Genomic DNA, 23,856 nt, shown 5'->3' on the forward strand with positions numbered 1-23,856 from the left:
TACAAAAAAATTAGCCAGGCCTGGTGGCAGGAGCCTGTAATCCCAGCTACTTGGGAGACTGAGGCAGGAGAATTGCTTGAACCGGGAGGCAGAGGTTGCAATGAGCTGAGGTCGCACAGCTGCACTCCAGCCTGGGCAACAAAAGCAAAACTATCTAAAAGGAAGGAAGCGAGGAGGATGAATGATCTTTAAAAATACAGTTTATCAAAAAAGACTTTTTTTTTTTTTTTTTTGTAACGACTGGGTTTCACCATGTTGGCTAGGGTGTTCTCCATCTGTTAACCTCGTGATCCGCCCGCCTCAGCCTTCCAAAGTGATTGGATTACAGGCGTGACCCACCTCGCCGGGCCCAATATAGGCATTTCTTTTTTTCTTTTTGAGACGGAGTTTCGCTCTCGTTACCCAGGCTGGAGTGCAATGGCGCGATCTCGGCTCACCGCAACCTCCGCCTCCTGGGTTCAGGCAATTCTCCTGCCTCAGCCTCCCGAGTAGCTGGGATTACAGGCACGCACCACCATGCCCAGCTAATTTTTTGTATTTTTAGTAGAGACGGGGTTTCACCATGTTGACCAGGATGGTCTCGATCTCTTGACCTCGTGATCCACCCGCCTCGGCCTCCCAAAGTGCTGGGATTACAGGCTTGAGCCACCGCACCTGGCCCAATATAGGCATTTTTTAATGGTTATTACTTGGGTAAATAGTGACAACATCTTATTGATACAATGTTCTCATACTATAGTTTGTTTTTGTTCCATGATACTATGATACTTTTTTTTTTTTTTTTTTTGAGATGGAGTCTCGCTCTTTAACCAGGCTGGAGTGCAGTGGCGCGATCTGAACTCACTGCAATCTCTGCCTCCCGGGTTCAAGCAGTTCTCCTGCCTCAGTCTCCCGAGCAGCTGGGACTACAGGTGCGTGCCACCATGCCCAGCTAATTTTTATATTTATGGTAGAGATGGGGTTTCACCATGTTGGCCATGGTCTCAATCTCTTGACCTCGTGATCTGTCTTCCTCGGTCTCCCAAAGTGTTCGGATTACAGGTGTAAGCCACCGTGTCCTGCCTGTTCCATGATATTTTTAATTTGTAGTTGTGAGAATACAAATGAAACAGAATTAAATATGAATAATATTTTTACAAATTTCATTATGTTGTATACATATGGAAAACGGGTAATAACCTCGTGTCTAACTGTAGGGAAATAGTTTTGTTTTTATGAACAAGGGTCTCCCTTTGTCACCCAGACTGCAGTGCAGTGGTGCAGTCTCGGCTCCCTGCAGCCTCAAATACTGGGTTCCAGCGATCCTCCCACCTCAGCCTCCTTAGTAGCTGGGACTACATGTGTGCACCACCATGCCCAGCTAATTTTTCTAGTTTTTGTAGAGACAGGTTCTTGCCATGTTGCTCAGGCTGATCTTAAACTCCTGGGCTCAAGCAATCCTTTTGCCTCAGCTTCCTGTAGTGGTGGAATTACAGGTGTGAGTGTACCTGGTCCTTTCTATTTTTTCATTTGTTTCAAGCATGTTTGCAATTGTCCATTGAAGCTTTTTTTTTTTTTTTTTTTTTTTTTTTTGAGGTGGAGTCTTGCTCTGTCACCCAGGCTGGAGTGCAGTGGTATGATTTCAGCTCACTGCAACCTCCGCCTCCTGGGTCAAGCAAGTCTCCTTCCTCAGCCTCCCGAGTAGCTGGGATTACAGGCGCATGTCATCATGCCCAGCTATTTCTTTGTATTTTAGTAGTGATGGGGTTTCATCATGTTGCCCAGGCTGGTCTCGAACTCCTGAGCTCAGGTGATCCACACAGCTCAGCCTCCCAAAGCGCTAGGATTAGAGGCATGAGCCACCACACCCATCCTCACTGATGCATTTTTGTGATGACTGTCTTACAGTCTTTGTTAGTCAATTGTAACACTGCCGTCATCTTGTGATGGCATCTGTGTATTCTCTTTTTTTCATTCAGTTTGAGACCTTCCTGGTTCTTGGTGTGAGTGATTTTATTTATTTATTTTTTGTGATGGAGTCTTGTTCTGTCTCTCAGACAAGTGCAATGGCATGATCTCGGCTCACTACAACCTCTGCCCCCTGGTTCAAGCAATTCTCCTGCCTCAACCTCTCAAGTAGCTGGGATTATAGGCATGTGCCACCACGCCGGTCTAATTTTTGTAGTCTTAGGGAGACGGGGTTTCATCATGTTGCCCAGGCTGGTCAGTAGAGTGATTTTTAAAAAAATAGTGAAACCTGAACATTTGAGTACAGTAAGTCCTTGCTTAATATTATTGATAGGGTCTTGGAAACTGTGACTGTATCCAGTGCTATATAGGAGCTTAGCTCTTCTTTATGTCAGTTATTCTGTGGTAAAGTTGGTTTTGTTATGCAGTGCACTGTTTCTGTACGTGCTTTTCAGCCTACAGCATTGTGTTAATATTTCATACCTGAGGCCAGCGTGGTGGTTCACTCCTGTAATCCCAGCACTTTGGGAGGTTGAGGCAGGCGGATCACGAGGTCAGGAGTTTGAGACCAGCCTGGCCAACATGGTGAAACCCTGCCTCTGCTAAAAATACAAAAACTAACGGGCATGGTGGCGAGCCCCTGTAATCTGAGCTACTCAGGAAGCTGAGGCAGGACAATCATTTGAACCCAGGAGGCAGAGGTTGTAGTGAGCTGAGATCAGGCCATTGCACTTCAGCCTGGGTGACAGGGTGAGACTCCGTCTCAAAAAAAAAAAAAAAAAAAAAAAAAAAAAATTCACACCTGGACCATATTCTGTGTTCTGTTCTGATGCCAAACAATACTTTATTGTTACTTTGGAGGTACTAGGGAAGGGATAGAGAAGTAAATATTGATGTGTGTGTGGGGGGGGGAGGGGTGCGGGGTTTGTTTTGTTTTGTGAGACAAGGTCTTGCTCTGTCACTTGGCTAGAGTGCAGCGTTGTGATCACAGTTCACTGTAGCCTCAAACTCCTGGATTTAAGTGATCCTCCCACTTCAGCCTCCTGATTAGCTAGGACTGCAGGCATACACCTCCATGCTCGGCCCACGTCTTAATCTTTTTGTAGAGACAGGGTCTTGTTATGTTACCCAGGCGGGTCCCCAGCTCTTGGGTTCAAGTGATCCTCCCACCTTAGCCTCACAAGATTCTGAGATTACAGGTGTGAGCCACCATGCCTGGCCATAAATACCCTTAATCCAGAATGCTTTTCAAAATTATCAGTCTTTAATATATTATTTTCTGGCTGTGCACAGTGGCTCATGACTGTAATCTTAGCACTTTGGAAGGCCGAGGCAGGCAGATCACTTGAGATCAGGAGTTCGAGACCAGCCTGCCCAACATTGTGAAACTCTGTCTCTACTAAAAAATACAAAAGTTAGCTGGATGTGGTTAGCACACACCTGTAGTCCCAGCCACTTGGGAAGCTGAGGTAGGAGATTGCTTGAACCCAGGAGGTGGAGGTTGTAATGGGCCAAGATCACACCACTACACTTCAGCCTGGGTGACAGAGTGCGATTCTGTCTCTCAAAAAGAAAAAAGTTATTAATTTCTGGTACATTGTCTTAAATTATTGTATTGATATAAATTGACATTAAAATATATAGCTGTTTGCAATTATAGGTAGTTATGGTTTCATTTTTTTTTAATAGGACTTTAAAATAATAAATAAGGAATTAACAGCAACTAAATTTTTGGAGGTCATAGCAGAGGATAATCCTTTCATCTATGATGGACTTGACAGCAACTTGGAACCTGAGGTTTGTAAAGAGCTGTCACAAATGTACAGTTCCAATTCAGGCTGTGGGTTTTGCTGTGGATACCAAGAACAAAGAACCAAGATTTTTTTTCTTTTTTTTTCATTAGCCTTTTTAAAATTTACAGACAGGGTCTTGCTCTGTTGACCAGGCTAGATTATAGTGGCTCAGTCATAGCTCACTGCAGCCTCCAACTCCTGGGCTCAAGTGATCCTTCTGCCTCTTGCCCTCTCGAATAACTAGGACCAGAAGTGCGTGCCACCATGCTTAGCTAACTTTTTTTTTTTTGGAGACAAAGTCTTACTCTGCTGCCCAGGATAGAATGCGGTGGCGTGATCTTGGCTCACTGCATCCTCTGCCTCATGGGTTTAAGCAATTCTCCTGCCTCAGCCTCCTGAGTAGCTGGGATTATAGGCACCCACCACCACACGGTGCTGATTATTTTTATTTTTTTTATTTTTCGTAGAGATGGGGTTTCACCATGTTACCCAGGCTGGTCTCAAACTCTACCTCAAGTGATTCATCCACTTCGGCCTCCCAAAGTACTGGGATTTCAAGCATGAGCCACCATGCCTGGCCTTCAGCTAATTTTTTATTTTTTTATTTTTTTCAATTAAAGACAGGGTTTCACCATGTTGGTCAGGCTGGTCTTGAACTCCTGACCTCAGGTGATCTGCCCACCTTGGCCTCCAAAGTGTTTGGGATTATAGGCGTGAGCCACCACGCCCGGCCCAGCTGATTTTTTAAAAGCAAATTTTTGTAGAGAAGGGGTCTAGGTTGCCCAGGCTGGTCTCAAATCATCCTCCTGCCTCAGCCTCCTGAAGTGCTGAGATTACCAGATGTGAGCCACTGTGACCAGCCTAAGAACCAAGATTTGACTGAAAGCAATCTGAACACAAGTACGTAAAACAATGTATGCATGTGTGTCTGTGTGCATGTCTGTGTGTGTCTGTGCATGTCTCTGTGTGTGCATGTGTGCATATTCAGATGTCACGAGCTGAACACCTATCGGTGCTCTACCTCCACATGTGTCAGAATGATGGAATCCCTCTGTTTTCTTTTATTTCAGCTGGTTTTCCTGGAATTCTTTGAAGCACTCTTAAGCTTTGCATTTATCTGTGTTACTGATCAAATGATGAAATCCTATGCAAATGTTCCAGGTGATGATGTGTCTGGAAATAAACATGAAAATATTTATACAGTATTAAATCAGGTAACATATAATATCTTAGAATTAGGTAATCTTAGAATTTCAGAGTAAGGAACAGCTTTATTCTGGAATGGTTAAACCATCATCAAAACCATCTTGGGTTTTAGTAATCCTTCCAGAAAGTAATTTAAGAAGTCTTTCCTTTTTACTTTTTAAAATTGTATTTCCTGTATTTTGAGACAGGGATTTACTCTGTCACCCAGGCTTGAGTGCAGTGGTGCCATCACGGCTCACTGCAGCCTTGACCTCCTTAGCTCAAGCGCTCTTCCCACCTCAGCCTCCTGAGTAGCTGGGACTACAGGCACGTGCTACCACACCCAGCTTATTTATTTATTTATTTATTTATCTATCTATCTATCTATCTATCTATCTATCTATCTATCTATCTGAGACAGAGTCTCGCTCTGTTGCCCAGGTTGGAGTGCAGTGGCACAATCTTGGCTCACTGCAACCTCCACCTTCCAGGTTCAAGCAATTCTCCTGCCTCAGCTTCCTGAGTAGCTGGGATTACGGGCATGTGCCACCATGTCCAGGTCATTTTTTGTATTTTTAGTAGAGATTGGGTTTCACCATGTTGACCAGGCTAGTCTTGAATTCCTTACCTCAGATGATCCACCTGCCTTGGCCTCCCAAAGTGCTAGGATTACAGGCCTCAGTCACTATGACTGGCCTTTTTGTTTGTTTGTTTTGTAGAGATGGGGTTTTGCCACGTTGCCCAGGCTGGTCTCAAACTCCTGAGATCAAGTGATCCTCCTGCCTCGGCCTCCCAAAGTGCTGGGATTACAGGTATGAGCCACCATGCTGGGCTCCATGTCTTTTTCACATTTTGAAAGTGTATATATATAAATAAATATATATATATAGATTTATATATTTAAAGTAAATATATATTTATATTCAAGTAAATATAAATATATTTATATTTAAATATATATATATATTTAAGGTAGGGAAAATGTGTTTCCTGGCCGTGATCCAGGAAGTGGACTCCTAGCCATAGCAGAGATTTCATAATGGTCAGTACATACCGACGTGTTGGGTGGACACTAGAAGACACATTAACAAATCAGAGGTATTTTACTAGGAGATGTTTTGTTATATGGATCTAGTGTTTCTGCAAGTAGAAAGCCTGCCCAAGAGCAGATCTCTCGAGGCACAGTTCCTGAGTGTGCTCAGAATGTTAAACAGGTCCCCAGGGCTTGCTCACAAAGATGGACACTCAGGCTGGGCACAGTGGCTCACACCTGTAATCTCAGCACTTTGGGAGGGCCAAGGTGGGCAGATCACTTGAGGTCAGGAATTCGAGACCAGCATGGCCAACATGGTGAAACCCCATCTCTACTAAAAATACACTGGAGGCCGGGTATGGTGACTCATGCCTATAATCTCAGCACTTTGGGGGGCCAAGGCGAGTGGATCACAATGTCAGGAGTTCAAGACCAGCCTGGCTAATATGGTGAAACCCTGTCTCTAATAAAAATACAAAAATTAGCCAGATGTGGTGAGAGGTGCCTACCTGTAATCCCCGCTACTCAGGAGGCTGAGGTAGAGAAGGAATTGCTTGAACCTGGGAGGCGGAGGTTGCAGTGAGCCAAGATTGTGCCACTACACCCCAGCCTGGGTGACAGAGTGAGACTCTGCCTCAAAAAAAAAAAAAAAGCCCAGGAATGGTGGCTCACGCCTGTAATCCTAGCACTCTGGGAGGCCAAGGTGAACGGGGGGAATCACAAGGTTAGGAGTTCCAGACCATCCTGGCCAACATGGTAAAACCCTGTCTCTACTAAAAATATAAAAATTAGCTGGGCATGGTGGTGTGCACCTGTAGTCCCAGCTATTTGGGAAGCTGAGACAGAATCACTTGAACCGGGGAGGCATAGGTTGCAGTGAGCCGAGATCATGCCACTGCACTCCAGCCTGGTGACAGAGCAAGACTTTGTCTAAAAAAAAAAAAAAAAGGAAACTGAACGTTCATGTCACACTCCTAGTGAATCACTGCTCCCTTTTGACCAACAATTTGGGACTGTGATTTAGAGTTCATAGCGAGGCTCAGCTTTAAATCTATTAACGCCCATCCTTCTTGCTCTGCTCACTGGAGTTTCACACACTCTAGTGATTTTGGGAGGTAAAGGTAGAATTTTCTTCCACAGAGGAAAGGGTTCTATGGATAGGGACAGCCGGTGCCAGAGATGTACAGAAGGCCCCCTGTGAGCTGCCAGCTGGGTGTGCACACCTGTGAGGGGAGCAGCTGGAGGCCAGGGCAGGAGCTGCCAGGAAGAAGGGGAGGGACCTCAAGGACTCACACAGGGATGGGGGTAGTTTGCATTTCCAATCACCAGGGTGGAGAAGCCTTCACATGAACAAGGGGCATTGGGCTGCGTACTTAAAAGTTCACTGTGGGCGTGTGCGTGAGCACGTGTCTGTGTTTGAGACAAAATCTTGATCTGTTGCCCAGGTTCAGGTGCAGTGGCACAATCTTGGCTCACTACAGCCTCTGCCTTCCGGGTTCAAGTGATTCTCCTGCCTCAGTCTCCGGAGTAGCTGGGATTACAGGCGTGTATCACCACACCCAGCTAATTTTTTGTATTTTTAGTAGAGACAGGGTTTCACTATGTTGGCCAGGGTGGTCTTGAACTCCTGACCTCAGGTGGTCTGCCTACCTTGTTCTCTGAAAGTGCTGGGATTAAAGGCATGAGCCAAGGCGCCTGGCTCATTATTTTTTTTAGAACTGGGGGGTCTCGCTCTGTTGCCAGCTGGTCTCGAACTCCTGGGCTCAAGTGATCTGGCCACCTCGGCCTTCCAAAGTGCTGGGATTATAGGCTTGAGCCACTGTGCCTGCCTCTGTTCACTGTCTTGACTGAGGCGATGGTTTCACAGGTGCAGATATGTGAAAACACATCAAAGAGTACACTTAATGTGTAGTTCATTGTAAATCAGTTACACTCCATTAAAATAGTGTGCGTGTGCATGTGTGTATGCATGTATGGATCTCTATGGAAACCAGAAGCCCTCTGATGCATGTGTGCATTCTTAGGACGCCCAGAACAAGAGTCCCAATGAGGTCATGAGCCACGAATCGGATGCTGCTCACTCTGACAGTGCCAAGTCATCTTCCAGCAAGTTAGGACCCTGGCCTGATATTAACAAGATAAGGAAATCAGAGGTTTGTCTTGACAACTAACTGGAGACATCCGCTGCCGAGTGCCTACTATGTAAAGAGCTCTATTCCATGTGCTGGGGACCTAGCGGTGAATAAAAAGCCCATGCTCTCGTGGACTTTACGTTCCAGGGAGGAGGGGAGACAGCAGCAAGTGAGCAGCAGCCGTAGCATTTATGGGCGTTTCCCAAGCACCAGGCAGTCCCCAGGGACTAGCTTAGTGCCCCGATGACCTTCAGGTACTGCATTTCTCTCTAGGAGGGAACCCAGGCCCATAAGGGTTCAGTAACTTGCCCACAGTCGCATAACCAGTAAGTAGTGGAGCTGGGGGTTTGTACCCAGGCAGAATTTGCACCTGTTACCACAAGCTACACTTATTCCCACTTACAAGGTCTGAGTGACAGGAAGCACATCTGGCCAGGGAGAGGCCCTGGAGTTTATTCTGGGTGAGATGGGATGGCACGGGATACCGTCTGAGCAGAGGCATCAGGAAGCTCTGTGGCTTCACTGGACAAATCAGTGAGAGACTCTTGGAACCGTCCTGGTGGGAGGTGGTGGTGACTGGGACCAAGGCGGGTGACCGGGACCTGAGGTCTGAGGTGTTTTGAAGGGTGCAGGGTTTGAGAGGGCGAGAGAAGGCAAAGATGAGTCTAAGATTTTTGGGCTGAACATTGGCAGAACACAGTTGCCATTTATTATGAGGTGGAGGACGGAGGCAGAGGGGTGAGTTTTGGGAGGAAAATTAAGTGCTTGGTTTTGGGCATGTTAAGCTTAAGGTCCCTGAATTGAGACCCAAGTGGTTCGGCTGGAGATAAGACTGGAGTTCAAGGGCAAACTCCAGTTGGAGGTGGAAATGTGGGAGTTGGGCATACACATGGTAATTAAACCCATTAGGCCAGGAGCTCATGCCTATAATCCCAGCACCTTGGGAGCCTGAGGCAGGCAGATCACTTGAGGTCAGGAGTTCGAGAGCAGCCTGGCCAATTGGCAAAACCCAGTCTCTACTAGAAAATACAAAAATTAGCCACATGTGTTGGCAGGTGCCTATAATCTCAGCTACCTGGGAGGCTGAGGCAGGAGAATCGCTTGAACATGGAGGGCAGAGGTTGCAGTGAGCTGAGATCCAAGATCGTGTCAGTGTACTCCAGCCTGGGCAACAGAGTGAGACTCTGTCTCAAATAATAATAATAATTAAAGCTATTAATATATGAATCTAAGTATGGCTAACTGTATATTATAAATACTTTCCCAACAGACCGGGGGGATATTTTCAAGTCTTTAAATTTTTTTTGAGAGCCTTTCAGTAAATACAGTAATTCTGTTTTTCATTTCCTTAATAGTATAAATATCAATATTTTACTCAGAATCAAATTGGCCAGGCATTGGCTCACACCTGTAATCCCAGCACTTTGGGAGGCCAAGGTGGGTGGATCACCTGAGGTCAGGAGTTCGAGACCAGCCTGTCCAACACGGTGAAACACTGTCTCTACTAAAAATATATTGTCTGTAATCCCAGCTACCTGGGAGGCTGAGGCAGGAGAATTGCTGGAACCTGGGAGGCAGAGGCTGCAGTGAACAGAGATTATGTTACTGCACTCCAGCCTGGCCACAGAGCGATTCTCCATCTCAAAAAAAAAAAAAAAAAAAAAAAAAAAAAGAAAGAAAAAAAAAGAAAAAGAGGTGGCTCACGCCTGTATTCCCAGCATTTTGGAAGGCTGAGGTGGGTGCATCATGAGGTCAGGAGTTCAAGACCAGCCTGGTCAAGATGATGAAACCCATCTCTATTAAAAATACACAAAGTAGTATAGCCTGTAATCTCAGCTGCTTGGAAGGCTGAGGCACAGAGCTGCTTGGACCTGGGAGGCAGAGGTTGCAGTGAGCTGAGATTACACCACAGTACTCTAGCCTGGGTGACAGAGCAAGACTCCGTTTCAAAAAAAAAGGCAAAAAAGAAGCCAAATTAGCTCAAGAACAGCTTTTCTAAATTAGAAAATCATTTTCTAATTTATTGTAGTTTTAGCCCATAATGATGTAAAAGTAATATTTTGCTTTATGATTTTTTTAAAACGGTGAAAGCCCAAGATGAAGAAGTCTCTAAGTGATGAAAGAATTTCCAAAATGAATTTTAAATCTCCTGGAAAAGGGATCATCTTTTTTTCATCTCAGAGCGGTGAGTATTTTAATTACAGAACTTTAATATTTACAAACTGTTGCTTATGAATTGTATAATGTCTATACAATTTTACAACCTTCTTTTTTTCATTTTGATTTTCTTAGAGGGGGAGTCTTGCTATATTGTCCAGGCTGGTCTTGAACTCTGGGGCTCCAGCGATCCTGACGGGAGGATCACTTGAGCCCAGGAGTTCCTCGAGGCTTCAGTGAGCCATGATCATGTCACTGCACTCCGGCCTGGGTGATAGAGCAACACCCTGTCAAAAAAAAAAAAAAAAAAAAAAAAAAAAAGGTAAGCAAGAACCAGGTTTTTTTTGTTTTTGTTTTTGTTTTTCCCTTGGAACATGGTAAATTAACATTTCAGAAAGCCCAAATTCTTAAGACATTTAGGAAAAAAAAAAAAGGTTGCCACATGCAGTGGCTCATGTCTGTAATCCCAGCACTTTGGGAGGCCAAGGTGGGTTGATTACCTGAGGTTAGGAGTTTGAGACCAGCCTGGCCAACATGGTGAAACCCTGTCTCTACTAAAAATACGAAAATTAGTATAGTGTGGTGGTGCGCCTTCAGTGCCAGCTACTTGGGAGGCTGAGGCATGAGAATCACTTGAACCCAGAAGGTGGAGGTTGCGGTAAGCTGAGATCATGCCACTGCATTCCAGCCTAGGTGACAGAGAGTGACTGTCTCAAAAAAAAAAAAAAAAAGGTAGCAGGAAACTCAAAGGGAAGGTTGACAATCCCAGCCAGGGTCTACTGAGCCCCTGCTTGTTTCAGGTAGTCATGGAAACAGAATTCTCATTCCTCTCCCCTCGCCTTGCAGAGGAGAAGGGGGCCCACCAGAGGGAGGGGCAGAATGCAAAAAAGCATGCAGAGTCCCAGTTTACAGCAGGATTGTATTCATGTTCAGCTTCATGAAACTCTATTCCAGAGAAATATGAAAGACCCAAGGATGATCAAAAGGAAGAGTTCAACATGTGGGTCAATAATATGTACGTCTTTTTCGTGAACACACTCTTTCATGCGTATAAACGTGAAGAAGTTATCAAGGAGAAAGTAAGGGAGAGCAGGTTACAGAGCGCAGCACAGGCCCAGCAACGGAAGGAGGACGACGACGAACTGGAAGCAAGGTAACTTGATGAGGTCCCTCCTCTCCTTCATGAGCTGCTGTCTCTTTCCCGTCTTCCACAGCTGCCAGAATGCATCAGGACCAAGTGCTTTCAGGACAAGCCTATAACTTCCTAAGGGCATCTTTGCCATAAAAAGGAATGAGTATTTCATCTTTGTTCCTGGTTTCTGGCAGAGCTTCTGAAGCCTTTGTAACTTCCTAAGTAATGTGGTAATGGGGGCATTTTTTGTTCTAATATTTGGTCTTGGTTTCTAGTATTTTTTTTTTTTTTTTTTTTAAGACAGGGTCTCACTGTCGCCCAGGCTGGAGTGCAGTGGCATGATCTCGGCTCACTGCAACCTCTGCCTCCTGGGTTGAAGCGATTCTCCTGCCTCAGCCTCCAGAGTAGCTGGGATTACAGGCATGCGCCACCATGCCTGGCTAATTTTTGTATTTTTAGTAGAGAGAGGGTTTCACCATGTTGGCCAGGCTGCTCTTGAACTCCTGACTCAAGTGGTCTGCCTGCCTTGGCCTCCCAACGTGCTGGGATCACAGGGGTGAAGCACCACACCCAACCATTTTCTAGTTCTTGACCCAAGAGCTTCTAAGACCTGTGGACTCTCTGAGGTAATAACTGTCTTTTCTTTTTTTTTTTTTTTTTTGAGACTTAATCTTGCTCTGTGGCCCAGGCTGGAGTGCAGTAGTGTTATCTCGGCTCACTGCAGGCTCCGCCTCCCGGGTTCAAGTGATTCCCTGGCCTCAGCCTCCCAACACCTCACAGGTGCTTGCACTGTGCTAGGCTGGTCTCGAACTCCTGACTCAGTGATCTACCCGCCCCCCCTGCCCCGCCCAGGCCTCCCAAAGTGCTGGGATTACAGGCTTGAGCCACCACGCCTGGCCTGACTTTTTATATGAAGAAATGACTGGCAACCAGGGGACGGGATGGAAAAATTAGCTAGGCGTGGTGGCAGAAGCCTATAATCCCAGATATTCGGGAGGCTGAGGGAGGAGACTCCCTTAAAGCGAGGAGGCAGAGGTTGCAGTGAGCCGAGATGACAGCACTGCACTGCAGCCTGGGCGACAAGAACGAAACTCATCTCAGAAAATGTTTTGTAGTTTTGTTTATATACATTGTGAAATGCAGGTATGAAGAGCTGTATACTGTAAATAGCATAAAACTGGTTTTGCAATTTCGACCGGGGGTGGGTGGGTGGGGCGGGGGAGGAACTACCTTCTCATGTTTGCTTTTAGGCTGAATAGCTTTATCTTGAGAGAGGAAGAGGCCAAGAGACAAGACTATGAGGTTGACATCACGGTGATCAAGGAGCCGGCAGACGTGCCCTCCTCTCACCTCATCCTGGGCCCTCCCAAGGAGGATGTGACTGTGTCTCCATCCACCAAGACCACCGCCAGCAAAAAGAAGAAAAAGTAGTGAGCCACAAGGACATGCACAGAGGCTTAGGACGGCAGGTGCTGTAAGATTTCCTGAGCATTACACTTCTTAGCATCGTACTCGTTGTAGTGTTTTAAAATACCGCCTTGGCCCACTGCATCTCAGCTTTCCTACATGGCTGAATTCATGGGAGTTCGAGACCAGCCTGGGCAATGTAGTGAGACCCTGCCTCTACAAAATTAAAAAATTAGCTGAGAGTGGTGGTGTCTACCTGTGGTCCTAGCTTCTTGGGAGGCTGAGGTGGGAGGATTGCTTGAGCCCAGGAGGTTGAGGCTGCAGTGAGCCACTGCGTTCCAGTCTGGGTCAAGGACCTGCTGGCCAGTGTAATCTCCAAATAGGCAACAGGAGAGAGACTTAACAGGAAACCAGAATTTTAAAAACTTTAACAATTTATTAGTCTTATTTTCCAGTAAAATATTCACATAATGTCAAAAGAATGGAATGATAGAGATATAGTCAACTACCTTTAATGAATTCCACATAAATATTTAAAATCTAAAAACCTCAGGAGATTAGCAGACCGAGTAGAAATTGGATTCTTCAAAGCAAGTATTGCTTTACTCTTGTGATCAACGCAGTCAGTCATATGACAAGTAACTAGCAATGGTAAACAAAATGTTTGCTGAGTTTAAAATATGCTTTCGGTGAGCCGTTATCAGTCAATCCAAGAAGAAGATGTTGTTGAACTGTGTTGCACACAGTTTCTTGACCTCTTCTGCAGAAAGGACAGAGAGCAGTGAGGAAGGAAGAGAGGCTTCTACTGAAAAGGTTACATGATATATAATTAAATTGTTTTCAAGTAAAATGGGATATTTGCATTGATTTTGACTTTAAATACCAGAACACCAGGGAAGATTTTTTTTTCTTTGAGACAGAGTCTAGCTCTGTCACCCAGGCTGGAATGCAATGGCATGATCTCAGCTCACTGAAACCTCCAGCTGCCTGGGTTTAAGAGATTCTCCTGCCTCAGTCTCCCAAGTAGCTACAGGTGCATGCCATCATGCCTGGCTCAGTTTTGTATCTTTTTTTTTTTTTTTTTTAAGAGACAAGGTTTCACCATGTTGGCTAGGCTGGTCTCAAACTCTTACTAACCTCAGGTGATCTGCCCGCCTCGGCCTCCAAAGTGCTAGGATTATAGGTGTGAGCCACTGTGACAAGAACTGGAGAAAAGAGGGGGGAAAAAGTGCCCAGTATACTCAGGTGAGGGGGTTAGAAGCACAAGGCTAATGATGACGTCATCTTGGGACAGCTGATGCAAGAACACAGAAACTGACAGCAACCTTGAACTGCAGGCCGTGGGCTCCGCAGAGTGGTCATGACTTTGATCTCACTAATAACAATATTAATGTAAAGAGAAAAATTCAGTATGCCTGAGAAGATACAGGGCAGGGGGAAGACACTTACATTGAATTTCCATATAGTGTACATGTGGGTATCTTCCCTGACCTGCACCACACCCACCTCCAGGGTGGGGCAGCTCTGCTGGGGTGAGGCCCCCTCTCTCCAGGGCAGCAGAGCTGTCAGAGCAGCTGCTGGGCCACCTCATGCTAAGGACAAGGCTGGCCACTTTGGTAGCAGTAAGGCGGGAGAAAATTATCTGCCTTATTCTGCCACTGTACAGAGGGATAGTTGTAAACGGCTACATGAACCTGGCAGCTTCTCCCTGCAAAAGATATGTTTTTATCACAGGATATTAAAAAAGGACACTTTTAGGCCGGGCGCGGTGGCTCAAGCCTGTAATCCCAGCACTTTGGGAGGCCGAGGCGGGTGGATCACGAGGTCAAGAGATCGAGACCATCCTGGTCAACATAGTGAAACCCCGTCTCTACTAAAAATACAAAAAAATTAGCTGGGCATGGTGGTGCGTGCCTGTAATCCAGCTACTCAGGAGGCTGAGGCAGGAGAACTGCCTGAACCCAGGAGGCGGAGGTTGTGGTGAGCCGAGATCGTGCCATTGCACTCCAGCCTGGGTAACGAGAACGAAACTCCGTCTCAAAAAAAAAAAAAAAAAAAAAAAAGACATTTTTGGCTGGGCAAGGTAGCTCATAACTATAATAAATCCCAGTTCTTTGGGAGGCCGGAGGATTGCTTGAGGCCTGGAGTTTGAGCCCAGCCTGGGCAACATATGGTAAGACCCCATCTCTACAAAAAAAAATTTAAAAATCAGCTGAGTGTGGTGATGGATGCCTTGGTGATACACGCCTGTGTTCTCAGCTACTCAGGAGGCTGAGATAGGAGGACTGCTTGAGCCTAGGAGTTCAAGGCTGGCCTGTGTGACAGAAACCCTGTCTCCAAAAAAAGGGACATTTTTTTAATACACAGTAAAGTCACCTTTTTTTTTTCTTTTAGCATTGTAGGAAATCTTTTGGCCACTGTCCAGTTTCCTGTGCTACAGGAAAATCTTGTCACAGTGTCCCAAGGAACAGAAAATGGATGAATGAAGTAGAGGCACTTGCTTAGAATCTCAACAGTCATGATTTGTTCTCTTTGTTTTTTTAACCATGTTTCTTTTTCTTTTTTTTTTTTGAGACGGAGTTTTTCTCTTGTTACCCAGGCTGGGGTGCAATGGCACGATCTCGGCTCACCGCAACCTCCGCCTCCTGGGTTCAGGCAATTCTCCTGCCTCAGCCTCCTGAGTAGCTGGGATTACAGGCACGCACCACCATGCCCAGCTAATTTTTTTGTATTTTTAGTAGAGACGGGGTTTCACCATGTTGACCAGGATGGTCTCGATCTCTTGACCTTGTGATCCTCCCACCTTGGCCTCCCAAAGTGCTGGGATTACAGGCTTGAGCCACCGCGCCCGGCCCTAGCCATGTTTCTTAATACAGTGAAAAGACAGCTTTTAAATTGCAGCATTAAAATTCTTCCAAAATACCAAATCCTACTTACCGTTTACTTCAATCAGGTTTGCATTTTTTTGGTTCAAAATAACATAGAGCTCCCGCCGATCAGACTTCTTTCCAACCACCCAGTAATCACTCATGGCTTTCACGATGATCTCCTCATCTTCGTCCACTCTGCAAGATGAGAGTTTCAAAATGCAATTGTTTATTACTCACGTGACTAGACTGTGAAAGTAAGCATTTCAAAACAAGAACAGGGAATGGAACGGGTGCCTGAGGCATTTAAAAAGCTCAGGGCGTCCTATGCGAGGGAACCAGTGACTTCAGGGCTCCCAGGTCTGTCTGGAAGTGGCACTCATGAAGGTGGTTCAAGCTGGGCCCCATGGAAAGGGCTCTGGATCATCTGGCTTTGAAGGAACTTTCATGTCTTTTCTCTTAGAAAGGGGACACCTGATTGGAGAAGTTGTTGGAATCACCTGGTAAAGTCACTATTGATGTCACCGAGAATCTTCATTAAGTCCGGGTGCACGGAAGTGAGTGACACGCTGGGCGTTTTCCTCATGTGAACTGTGCTCTTCTCGGCGAGATTCATGTGGTTGAAGTAGATAAACTTAAACTGGGGTTCTTTCTCAGACCTGTAAAAACATGTCATGAAAACAGTAACACAACGGCAGGATGGATCCAAATGATGCAACTACGACTACATTCTTTTTTTTTTTTAGATGGAGTATCACTCTCTCACCAGGGCTGGAGTGTGGTGGTGTAACCTCGGCTCACTATAACCTCTGCCTCCCGGGTTCAAGCGATTTCTCCCGCCTCAGCTTCCTGAGTAGTTGGGATTACAGGCACCCACCACCACAACCCAACTAATTTTTTTATATTTTTAGTAGAGACGGGGTTTCCCCATGTTGGCCAGGCTGGTCTCGAACTCCTGACCTCAGGTGTGATCCACCTACCTTGGCCTTCCAAAGTGTTGGGATTACAGGCGTGAGCCATGGCGCTCGGCCTACAACCAGATTCTTAAAACACGTACAGCTGAGGCCTTGTATTTTCTTTTTTTTTTTAGACGGAGTTTCACTCTTGTTACCCAGGCTGGAGTGCAATGGCGCGATCTCGGCTCACCGCAACCTCCGCCTCCTGGGTTCAAGCAATTCTCCTGCCTCAGCCTCCTGAGTAGCTGGGATTACAGGCAAGCGCCACCATGCCCAGCTAATTTTTTGTATTTTTAGTAGAGACGGGGTTTCACCATGTTGACCAGGATGGTCTCGATCTCTCGACCTCATGATCCACCCGCCTCGGCCTCCCAAAGTGCTGGGATTACAGGCTTGAGCCACCGCGCCCGGCCAGAGGCCTTGTATTTTTCAATGGCTGGATCTTCAAGAATCTCAGTTAGTGAACATGGAACAGGCTCTTCATTCCAGTCTTATTTGATAGCAGCATGGAGGGGGGAGGCATTCCACATGACAGAATTTTCCAGACAGCTTGTTTTTTAAATACCAAAAATATTTATCAAACTGCTGTTTTATAAATAGCAGTCACTTGGTTATTGGTTCACTTTTTAAAAAATGCAAGTGAAATCAATATAGGCCTTTGTTCCCAAGTGGAGGGGTCAGCAAACTATGACCCTGGGGACACATCTGGCCCTCTTTTTCTAAACAAAGTTTCACTGGAACATTGTCATATCCACATGTTCATGTTATCTGCTTTCCCTCCGAAATGATAGTTGAGTAGCTGTAACATACATGTCTACATACAGCCCAAGACGTCTGAAATACTTATCAAGTCTGCCGACCCTGATTTAGGAGAGTAACTGGTCATTCCTCCCCCAGTGCTGGGAAATGAATGGGGTGTCCCATGGAAATTAACCTGCCTTGTGACCGAAGCCTATGATAATAGGTAACAAAGCTTTTCATCATCCCCAGCGGAAATCACTGTTATTGAAGTCACCTTTTCCACTGCAGTCTAATGGACATTTTAAGTGGAATATACCTTTTTATTTCTTGAACTGACTGGGCGATGCCACGACACTGCCGCCCAGGTCAGAGTCTGCGACCTCCTCCGGGACCTAGCGGGAAAAGCGGGGCCTTGCCGCTCCCAGGGCACCTCCCTCACCTCCCCTTGCTGTGCCCTCAGTGCACACCACGGGGCCTGGGCTGCAACCTGAGTGCAGCCCCGCCCCTGGGCTCAGAAGCCTCCTCTGCTTACTTTGGGGTTAGCAGCCATGTTCTGGAGGGCTGGGGGTGCCGGAAATCCGACCTCTGGACAAGTGGGGCACTACTGAAATACTTTACATCTAGGCAGAGAAAGAACGTGGAGGATTTAGTTTCCAGGAACATGAGGAGAAACTTCTTATAAAACCAGAATTTGTTTTTAGTAGGTCCCTAAGGCTAAGGAAAGCATAATGACAACAAAAACTGCCAAGAGGAAGATTTTAAAAGGTTTGGAAAGAATTACAAATTTAGTAGTTTGGGTAGACAAGGAACTTCTTAAATTGCGGATAAGGTTCTATCTTCAAAACACTATGTGGGGCCAGGACTGGTGGCTCACACCTATCATCCAGCACTTTGGGAGGCCAAGGAGGGAAGATCACCTGAGCTCAGTAGTTCAAGATCAGCCTGGGCAACATGGCAAAACCCTGTCTCTACCAAAGATTAGCCAGGCATGCTAATGCATGCCTGTGGTCCTAGCTCCCCAGGAGGCTGAGGTGGAAGGATCACTTGAGCTGGAGAGGTCAAGGTTGCAGTGAGCCATGATTGCGCCACTGCACTCCAGCCTGGGTGACAGTGTGAGACCCTGTCTCAAAAAAAAAAAAAACAGGCTGGGCGCGGTGGCTCAAGCCTGTAATCCCAGCACTTTGGGAGGCCGAGGCGGGTGGATCACGAGGTCGAGAGATCGAGACCATCCTGGTCAACATGGTGAAACCCCGTCTCTACTAAAAATAGAAGAAATTAGCTGGGCATGGTGGCGTGTGCCTGTAATCCCAGCTACTCAGGAAGCTGAGGCAGGAGAATTGCCTGAACCCAGGAGGCGGAGGTTGCGGTGAGCCGAGATCGCACCATTGCAGTCCAGCCTGGGTAACAAGAGCGAAACTCCGTCTCAAAAAAAAAAAAAAACAAAAAAAAACCCAAAAAAACCCCAAAAAGAACAGGTGACACGTTCTTTATGGTCACTACACTTTATCACTTTCCATCTGTTAATAACCTGCGTGATCCAAACCGACTTAACTCACTTATGCCTCCTTCACAGAGGAAAACCTGGCATTTTCATGGCCAAAGGATTCAATGATTCAGCAGCACTGTCACGATGTAAGCTGTTGACTGGGCACAGTGGTGCACGCCTGTAATCCCAGCACTCTGGGAGGCCAAGCTGAGTGGATCACCTGAGGTCAAGAGTTCAAGACCAGCCTGGCAGCCTGGCAGACATGGCAAAACCCCATTTCTACTAAAAATACAAAAATGCACTGGGCATGGTGGCACATGCCTGTAATCCTAGCTACTCTGGAGGCTGAGGCAGAATTGCTTTAACCCAGGGGATGGAGGTTGCAGTGAGCTGAGATTGCGCCACTGCACTCTGGCCTGCTTGGGTAAAAAAGCAAAACTCCGTCTCAAAAACCAAAAACAACAAAAAACTCAACAAAGATGTAAGCTGTTGACAGCAGCAATCCACACATTGTTGTACAAAATCTAGAAGTGCTTTCACCTTCGCCTGTTTCTGCACTCAAAGGCCCACACTTATGTAAGACCATACAGAAATAACATACGAACACTGAAAACATGAGCTTATGCAGAAATCCACAGCATTTTAACCATTTCTCAAATGTATCGAGAGTACATTTAAAAGCAGGACTTTAACTTTGCAAAGTACTTTCCATCTCCTCATTTTAACTCTATTTTATATTGAGAAAAGACAGGGAGGGCCAGGCGCGGTGGTTGATGCCTGTAATCCCAGCACTTCAGGTGGCTGAGGTGGTGGATCACTTAAGGTTAGGAGTTGGAGACCAGCCTGATCAACATGGTGAAACCCTGTCTCTACTAAAAATACAAAAATTAGCCGGGCATGGTGGTGCAAGCCTGTAATCCCAGCTACTCGGGAGGGTGAGGCATGAGAATCACTGGAACCCAGGAGGCGGAGGCTGCAGTGAACTGAGATTGTGCCACTGCACACTCCAGCCTGGGCAACAGAGTGACTTTGTCTCAAAAAAAAAAAAAAAAAAAAAAGATAGGGAGACAGAGTTCAATGACGTTTCAGTGTTTAGAGAATCAGGGCAGTGAATCCTGCATTTCCCACTCAGTCTAGACCCTTCAGACTGCCAGACTGAGGACCCACACCCAATGCCCCACATCCCAGCCAGTTTCCCCTCCCTTTCTTCACACAACCAGAGTCAAAATGCTTTCAGTCTGTGCACACCAAAACCAGGCTGATGCCCATGTGAACCTAACAGTCTGGGCTGATGAAATTAGACATTCCAATCGGGGTGAGCTGAAGGAAGGTATTTAACAGAATACCCAGCTCCAGCTGCCATTGTGAGGCAGAAAAACTCAGGTCAGCTTCCCTAGGACTGCTTCAGACAAACCAGAATAGCACGTCTCACTGTTCTCTAGATTCCACAGGAACACAGGGCCGTGAATACCACCCGTATTTCTTTTTCTTTTGTTTTTTTTTGGAGAAGGAGTTTCACTCTTGTTACCCAGGCTGGAGTACAATGGCGTGATCTCAGCTCACTGCAACCTCTGTCTCCTGGGTTCAGGCAATTCTCCTGCCTCAGCCTCCTGAGTAGCTAAGATTACAGGCACACGTCACCATGCCCAGCTAATTTTTTTTGTATTTTTAGTAGAGACGGGGCTTCACCATGTTGACCAGGATGGTCTCGATCTCTTGCCCTCATGATCTACCCGCCTCGGCCTCCTAAAGTGCTGGGATTACAGGCGTGAGCCACCGTGCCCGGCCCTACTACCCATATTTCTAAGTAAAAACTATGCGTATTCTAAAAGCAGTTCCGGGCCTGACAGTGAACAGAAAGCAAAGTACAAACCCAGACATTCTCTTGTTGATGTTAAACTGCTCACAGATGTCAGAGGCCAGCACTGTGAGCTGAGGCCCAACGATGCTGTCCAGTCTTCGGCAAAAATCCAATGTTGGCTGGATCGAGGCTGGCGAGGCATTACAAAAAAAACACCAGTAAGTAAGATTCATTTTCATGTCCCATGAAAACACCAGTAAGTAAGATTCATTTTCATGTCCCATGCTTAACAACAGAATTCAAATGAAAACTTCACTCATTTGGGAAAGCAAACAGTTACATACTCAGGCCCCCTCTGCTCCTCAAATAGAGAAAGAGAAGATATAAAACAGGTTATATTTAAGATGAAAAAGAGGCAGAGACTTAAGGCACTGTGAAAAGTTGACTGTGGCATACCCTGTTGGGGGGTAAACTTGTTGCCTACCCCAGGAAGACCTCAGAAGGTCAGATGACTATTTAACACATATTACATAGCACTCACGGGCCAGATGCGGTTTGGTGCTTCATACACATGATCTCATTCCATCCTCAGAGCCCTCTCTGAGACAGGTACCACTGCTGTCCCCAGCTTGGAGTCAGGGAGGCACAGAAAGATGCCCACATTCTATTGTTGGCAAATGGGAAGACTAGGACTAAAAAAATATGGGCAATGGCTAGTGAAGGGGACACAGGGGTCCCAGATGGGGAACAAGGCTCCTGTCTGTACCTCTATGTTGCTTATGACAGACAACACATTTATCATTTAATGGGGCTGGGTGTGGGGGGCTCATGCCTGAAATCTCAGCACTTTGGGAGGCTAAGGTAGGAGTATTGCTTGAACCCAGGAGTTTTGACACCAGCCTGGGCATCATAGTGAGACCCTGCCTAAACAAACAAGCAACAAAGAATTAGCTGGGTGCGGCGGTGTGTGCCGGGGGTCCCAGCTACTTGGAAGGCCAAGGTGGGAAGATCACTTGAACCCAGGAGGTTGAGGCTGCAGTGAACTATGGTCATGCCACTGCACTCCAAGAGTGAAACCCCCCCAAAACCCCAATACAACTAAAATCCCCCAAAATGATAAAATATTTATCATTTAAGAACAGAACACAGCAAAGTGCAAAAAGCTTAGCTAGTCAGGCTAGAATCAGACACAGGCATGTACCCACCATCGATCATAAAGCACACAGCTGCACTCATGGCCTGGGAAGAGAGAACAAACCAGAGGTTATGAAATGGTAGAAAAAAGGAGACTTTCATAGAATAACCATTTGTTCAAAGTTGACTGGAACCAATCAACTGTAAAAGGATGCTTTTTAGTCAACTAGAGCCATCTGGACATAGACGGCCCATTCCATGATGCTTGGGGAGTGCTGTCCGCCTTCTCAGGTGTGATGGCACCTGTGGGGACGTTACCACAGACGTCCTCGTCAGGCACAGGGAAGTGGTCGTGAGTGAACTGGCGTGATGACTTAAAATGCTCTTGCAAACCAAAAACACCACGTGGAGAGGTGACACATCGAAGATCAGAATCTTATTCATTAACCTGTGTGATGGGGAGTTAGAGGTTCATTGTTCTAGTCTATATCTATGCCAGACAGAAAAGAGGATTAGCAGAAATTGTCAATCCTGTGACAGTTTCCATTAACACAAGTTTAAAAAGACAGCAAATGGGTATCTTGTCTCACTTTATTATAGCAAATAATTGCAGTTATGACAAATAATAGCAGCTTACAACAACCAAGACCACAGATAACCAAAAATCCTTAAAATTAAAATTGATCAAAGCAACATATGGTTAAAAAAGGTTGAACAGAACATCAAGCCTGAGGATGAAAGCCACAGACTTCCTTTTCTGAGCCCTGCTCCCTGGCAACCACTTTAAACTGTTATTAGACCGCAGGGTTATCCTAATTCTTTAACGTATCCTCTATGGACATCAAATTGACTTCCTGCTCATGTCATGATGGGTGTGACCCCTTATCTGCCTTCCCCCATCCCTCCACTATTGTTTATAGCCATATTCTACTTCCTCCACTGACCGCCTTCCACCAGCCACAGGCCTCCGCTTCTGAATTCACATTCCTACCTGCCCCTGTACCTCTTCCCACTTCCAAGAGCGAGATCCTGTCTCAAAATAAGAGAAGAAAGATCTCAAATCAGTGACCTGACCTTTCGTCTTAATATCCTGGAAAAAAGGCGGAGTAAACTAAACCTAAAGCAAATGGGGCCAGGTGTGGTGGGTCACCTGAGGTCAGAAGTTTGAGACCAGCCTGGCTACCATGGGGAAATCCTGTCTCTATTAAAAAAAAAAAAAAAAAAAAAAAAAAAATTAGCCTGGCATGGTGGTTTGTGCTGTAATCCCAGCTACTCAGGAGGCTGAGGCAAGAGAACTGCATGAACCTGAGAGGCAGAGGTTGCAGTCAGCTGAGATCACGCCACTGGACTCCAGCCTGGGCGACAGAGCGAGACTCCATCTCAAAAACAAAACAAAAAACAAACCTAAAGCAAATGGAAGCACATAATAAAAGATGAGAGCAGAAACAAACTAAACAGAAAAAAATGATAGAATAAGTGAAACCAAAAGACCAACACTGAAAAACTTTCCTTTTTTTTATGTGAAGATTTCAGAAGCATGAAGAACCTTTAGCTAGACTAGAGAAAAAGAAACAGAGAGAAGACTCAAATTACTAAAACCAGGAATGAAAGATACTTTACAGTAAAAATGGAGTATCCAGCGTTACCTATAACAACACCATGAGAAACTGCATGCCAACAAACTACTGACCTTACAGGAGAAATGAAAAAGTATCGGCTCTACCTGTGACAATACCAGGAAAAACTGCACGCTAACACACTGAATGACTTAACTGAAGCTGACAAATTCCTAGAAAGACACAAACTACCACAGCTCACTCAAGAAGAAACAGAAAATCAAAATAAACCTGTATCAAGTGAAGAGACTAATCCACTTATGCTGGAGGCTGCAAATCTTTGTGAAAAATCAGACCTTGGTGATGACCTTTAGCAGTGGGATGTAAGTAACTCCCACAAGCTCAGCATTCCAATAATGGGATACTAGGCATAAACGGTTAACTTAAAAACTTTCCACAAAGAAAAGCCTAGGTGCAGACAGCTTGCCTGTGAATTCTGCCAAACATATAAAGAGGAATTAACACCAAT

The 23,856-nt window shown here is 45.8% G+C and overlaps 2 protein-coding genes across 6 annotated transcripts in view; one reads left to right on the forward strand and one right to left on the reverse strand.

Moving 5' to 3' along the window:
- Positions 1-13,139, forward strand: part of RSPH10B (radial spoke head 10 homolog B) — a 43,779-nt gene extending 30,640 nt beyond the window's left edge. For all 3 annotated transcript variants that reach the window (XM_039460577.2, XM_074390696.1, XM_074390695.1), the window contains 6 exons: positions 3,637-3,744; positions 4,811-4,954; positions 7,983-8,111; positions 10,182-10,275; positions 11,202-11,400; positions 12,630-13,139. In XM_039460577.2, coding sequence (XP_039316511.2) covers positions 3,637-3,744; positions 4,811-4,954; positions 7,983-8,111; positions 10,182-10,275; positions 11,202-11,400; positions 12,630-12,810 — 855 coding nt within the window. In that variant the 3' untranslated portion in view covers positions 12,811-13,139. The remainder of the gene's footprint in view (positions 1-3,636; positions 3,745-4,810; positions 4,955-7,982; positions 8,112-10,181; positions 10,276-11,201; positions 11,401-12,629) is intronic.
- CCZ1 (CCZ1 homolog, vacuolar protein trafficking and biogenesis associated) overlaps positions 4,830-23,856 on the reverse strand; it is a 43,039-nt gene continuing 24,012 nt past the window's right edge. The window contains exons 11-15 of one of the 3 annotated variants that reach the window (XM_039460582.2): positions 21,843-21,876; positions 20,710-20,827; positions 16,154-16,312; positions 15,724-15,851; positions 4,830-4,913 (exon numbers count right to left, since the gene is read on the reverse strand). In XM_039460582.2, coding sequence (XP_039316516.1) covers positions 4,885-4,913; positions 15,724-15,851; positions 16,154-16,312; positions 20,710-20,827; positions 21,843-21,876 — 468 coding nt within the window. In that variant the 3' untranslated portion in view covers positions 4,830-4,884. Of the gene's footprint in view, positions 4,914-10,279; positions 10,535-13,202; positions 13,547-15,723; positions 15,852-16,153; positions 16,313-20,709; positions 20,828-21,842; positions 21,877-23,856 lie in introns of those variants that run through there. The other 2 variants (XM_074390699.1, XM_039460581.2) reach the window with 2 other exon arrangements.

This window comes from Saimiri boliviensis, chromosome 20, assembly GCF_048565385.1.
Source record: "Saimiri boliviensis isolate mSaiBol1 chromosome 20, mSaiBol1.pri, whole genome shotgun sequence".
Lineage (NCBI taxonomy): Eukaryota > Metazoa > Chordata > Mammalia > Primates > Cebidae > Saimiri > Saimiri boliviensis.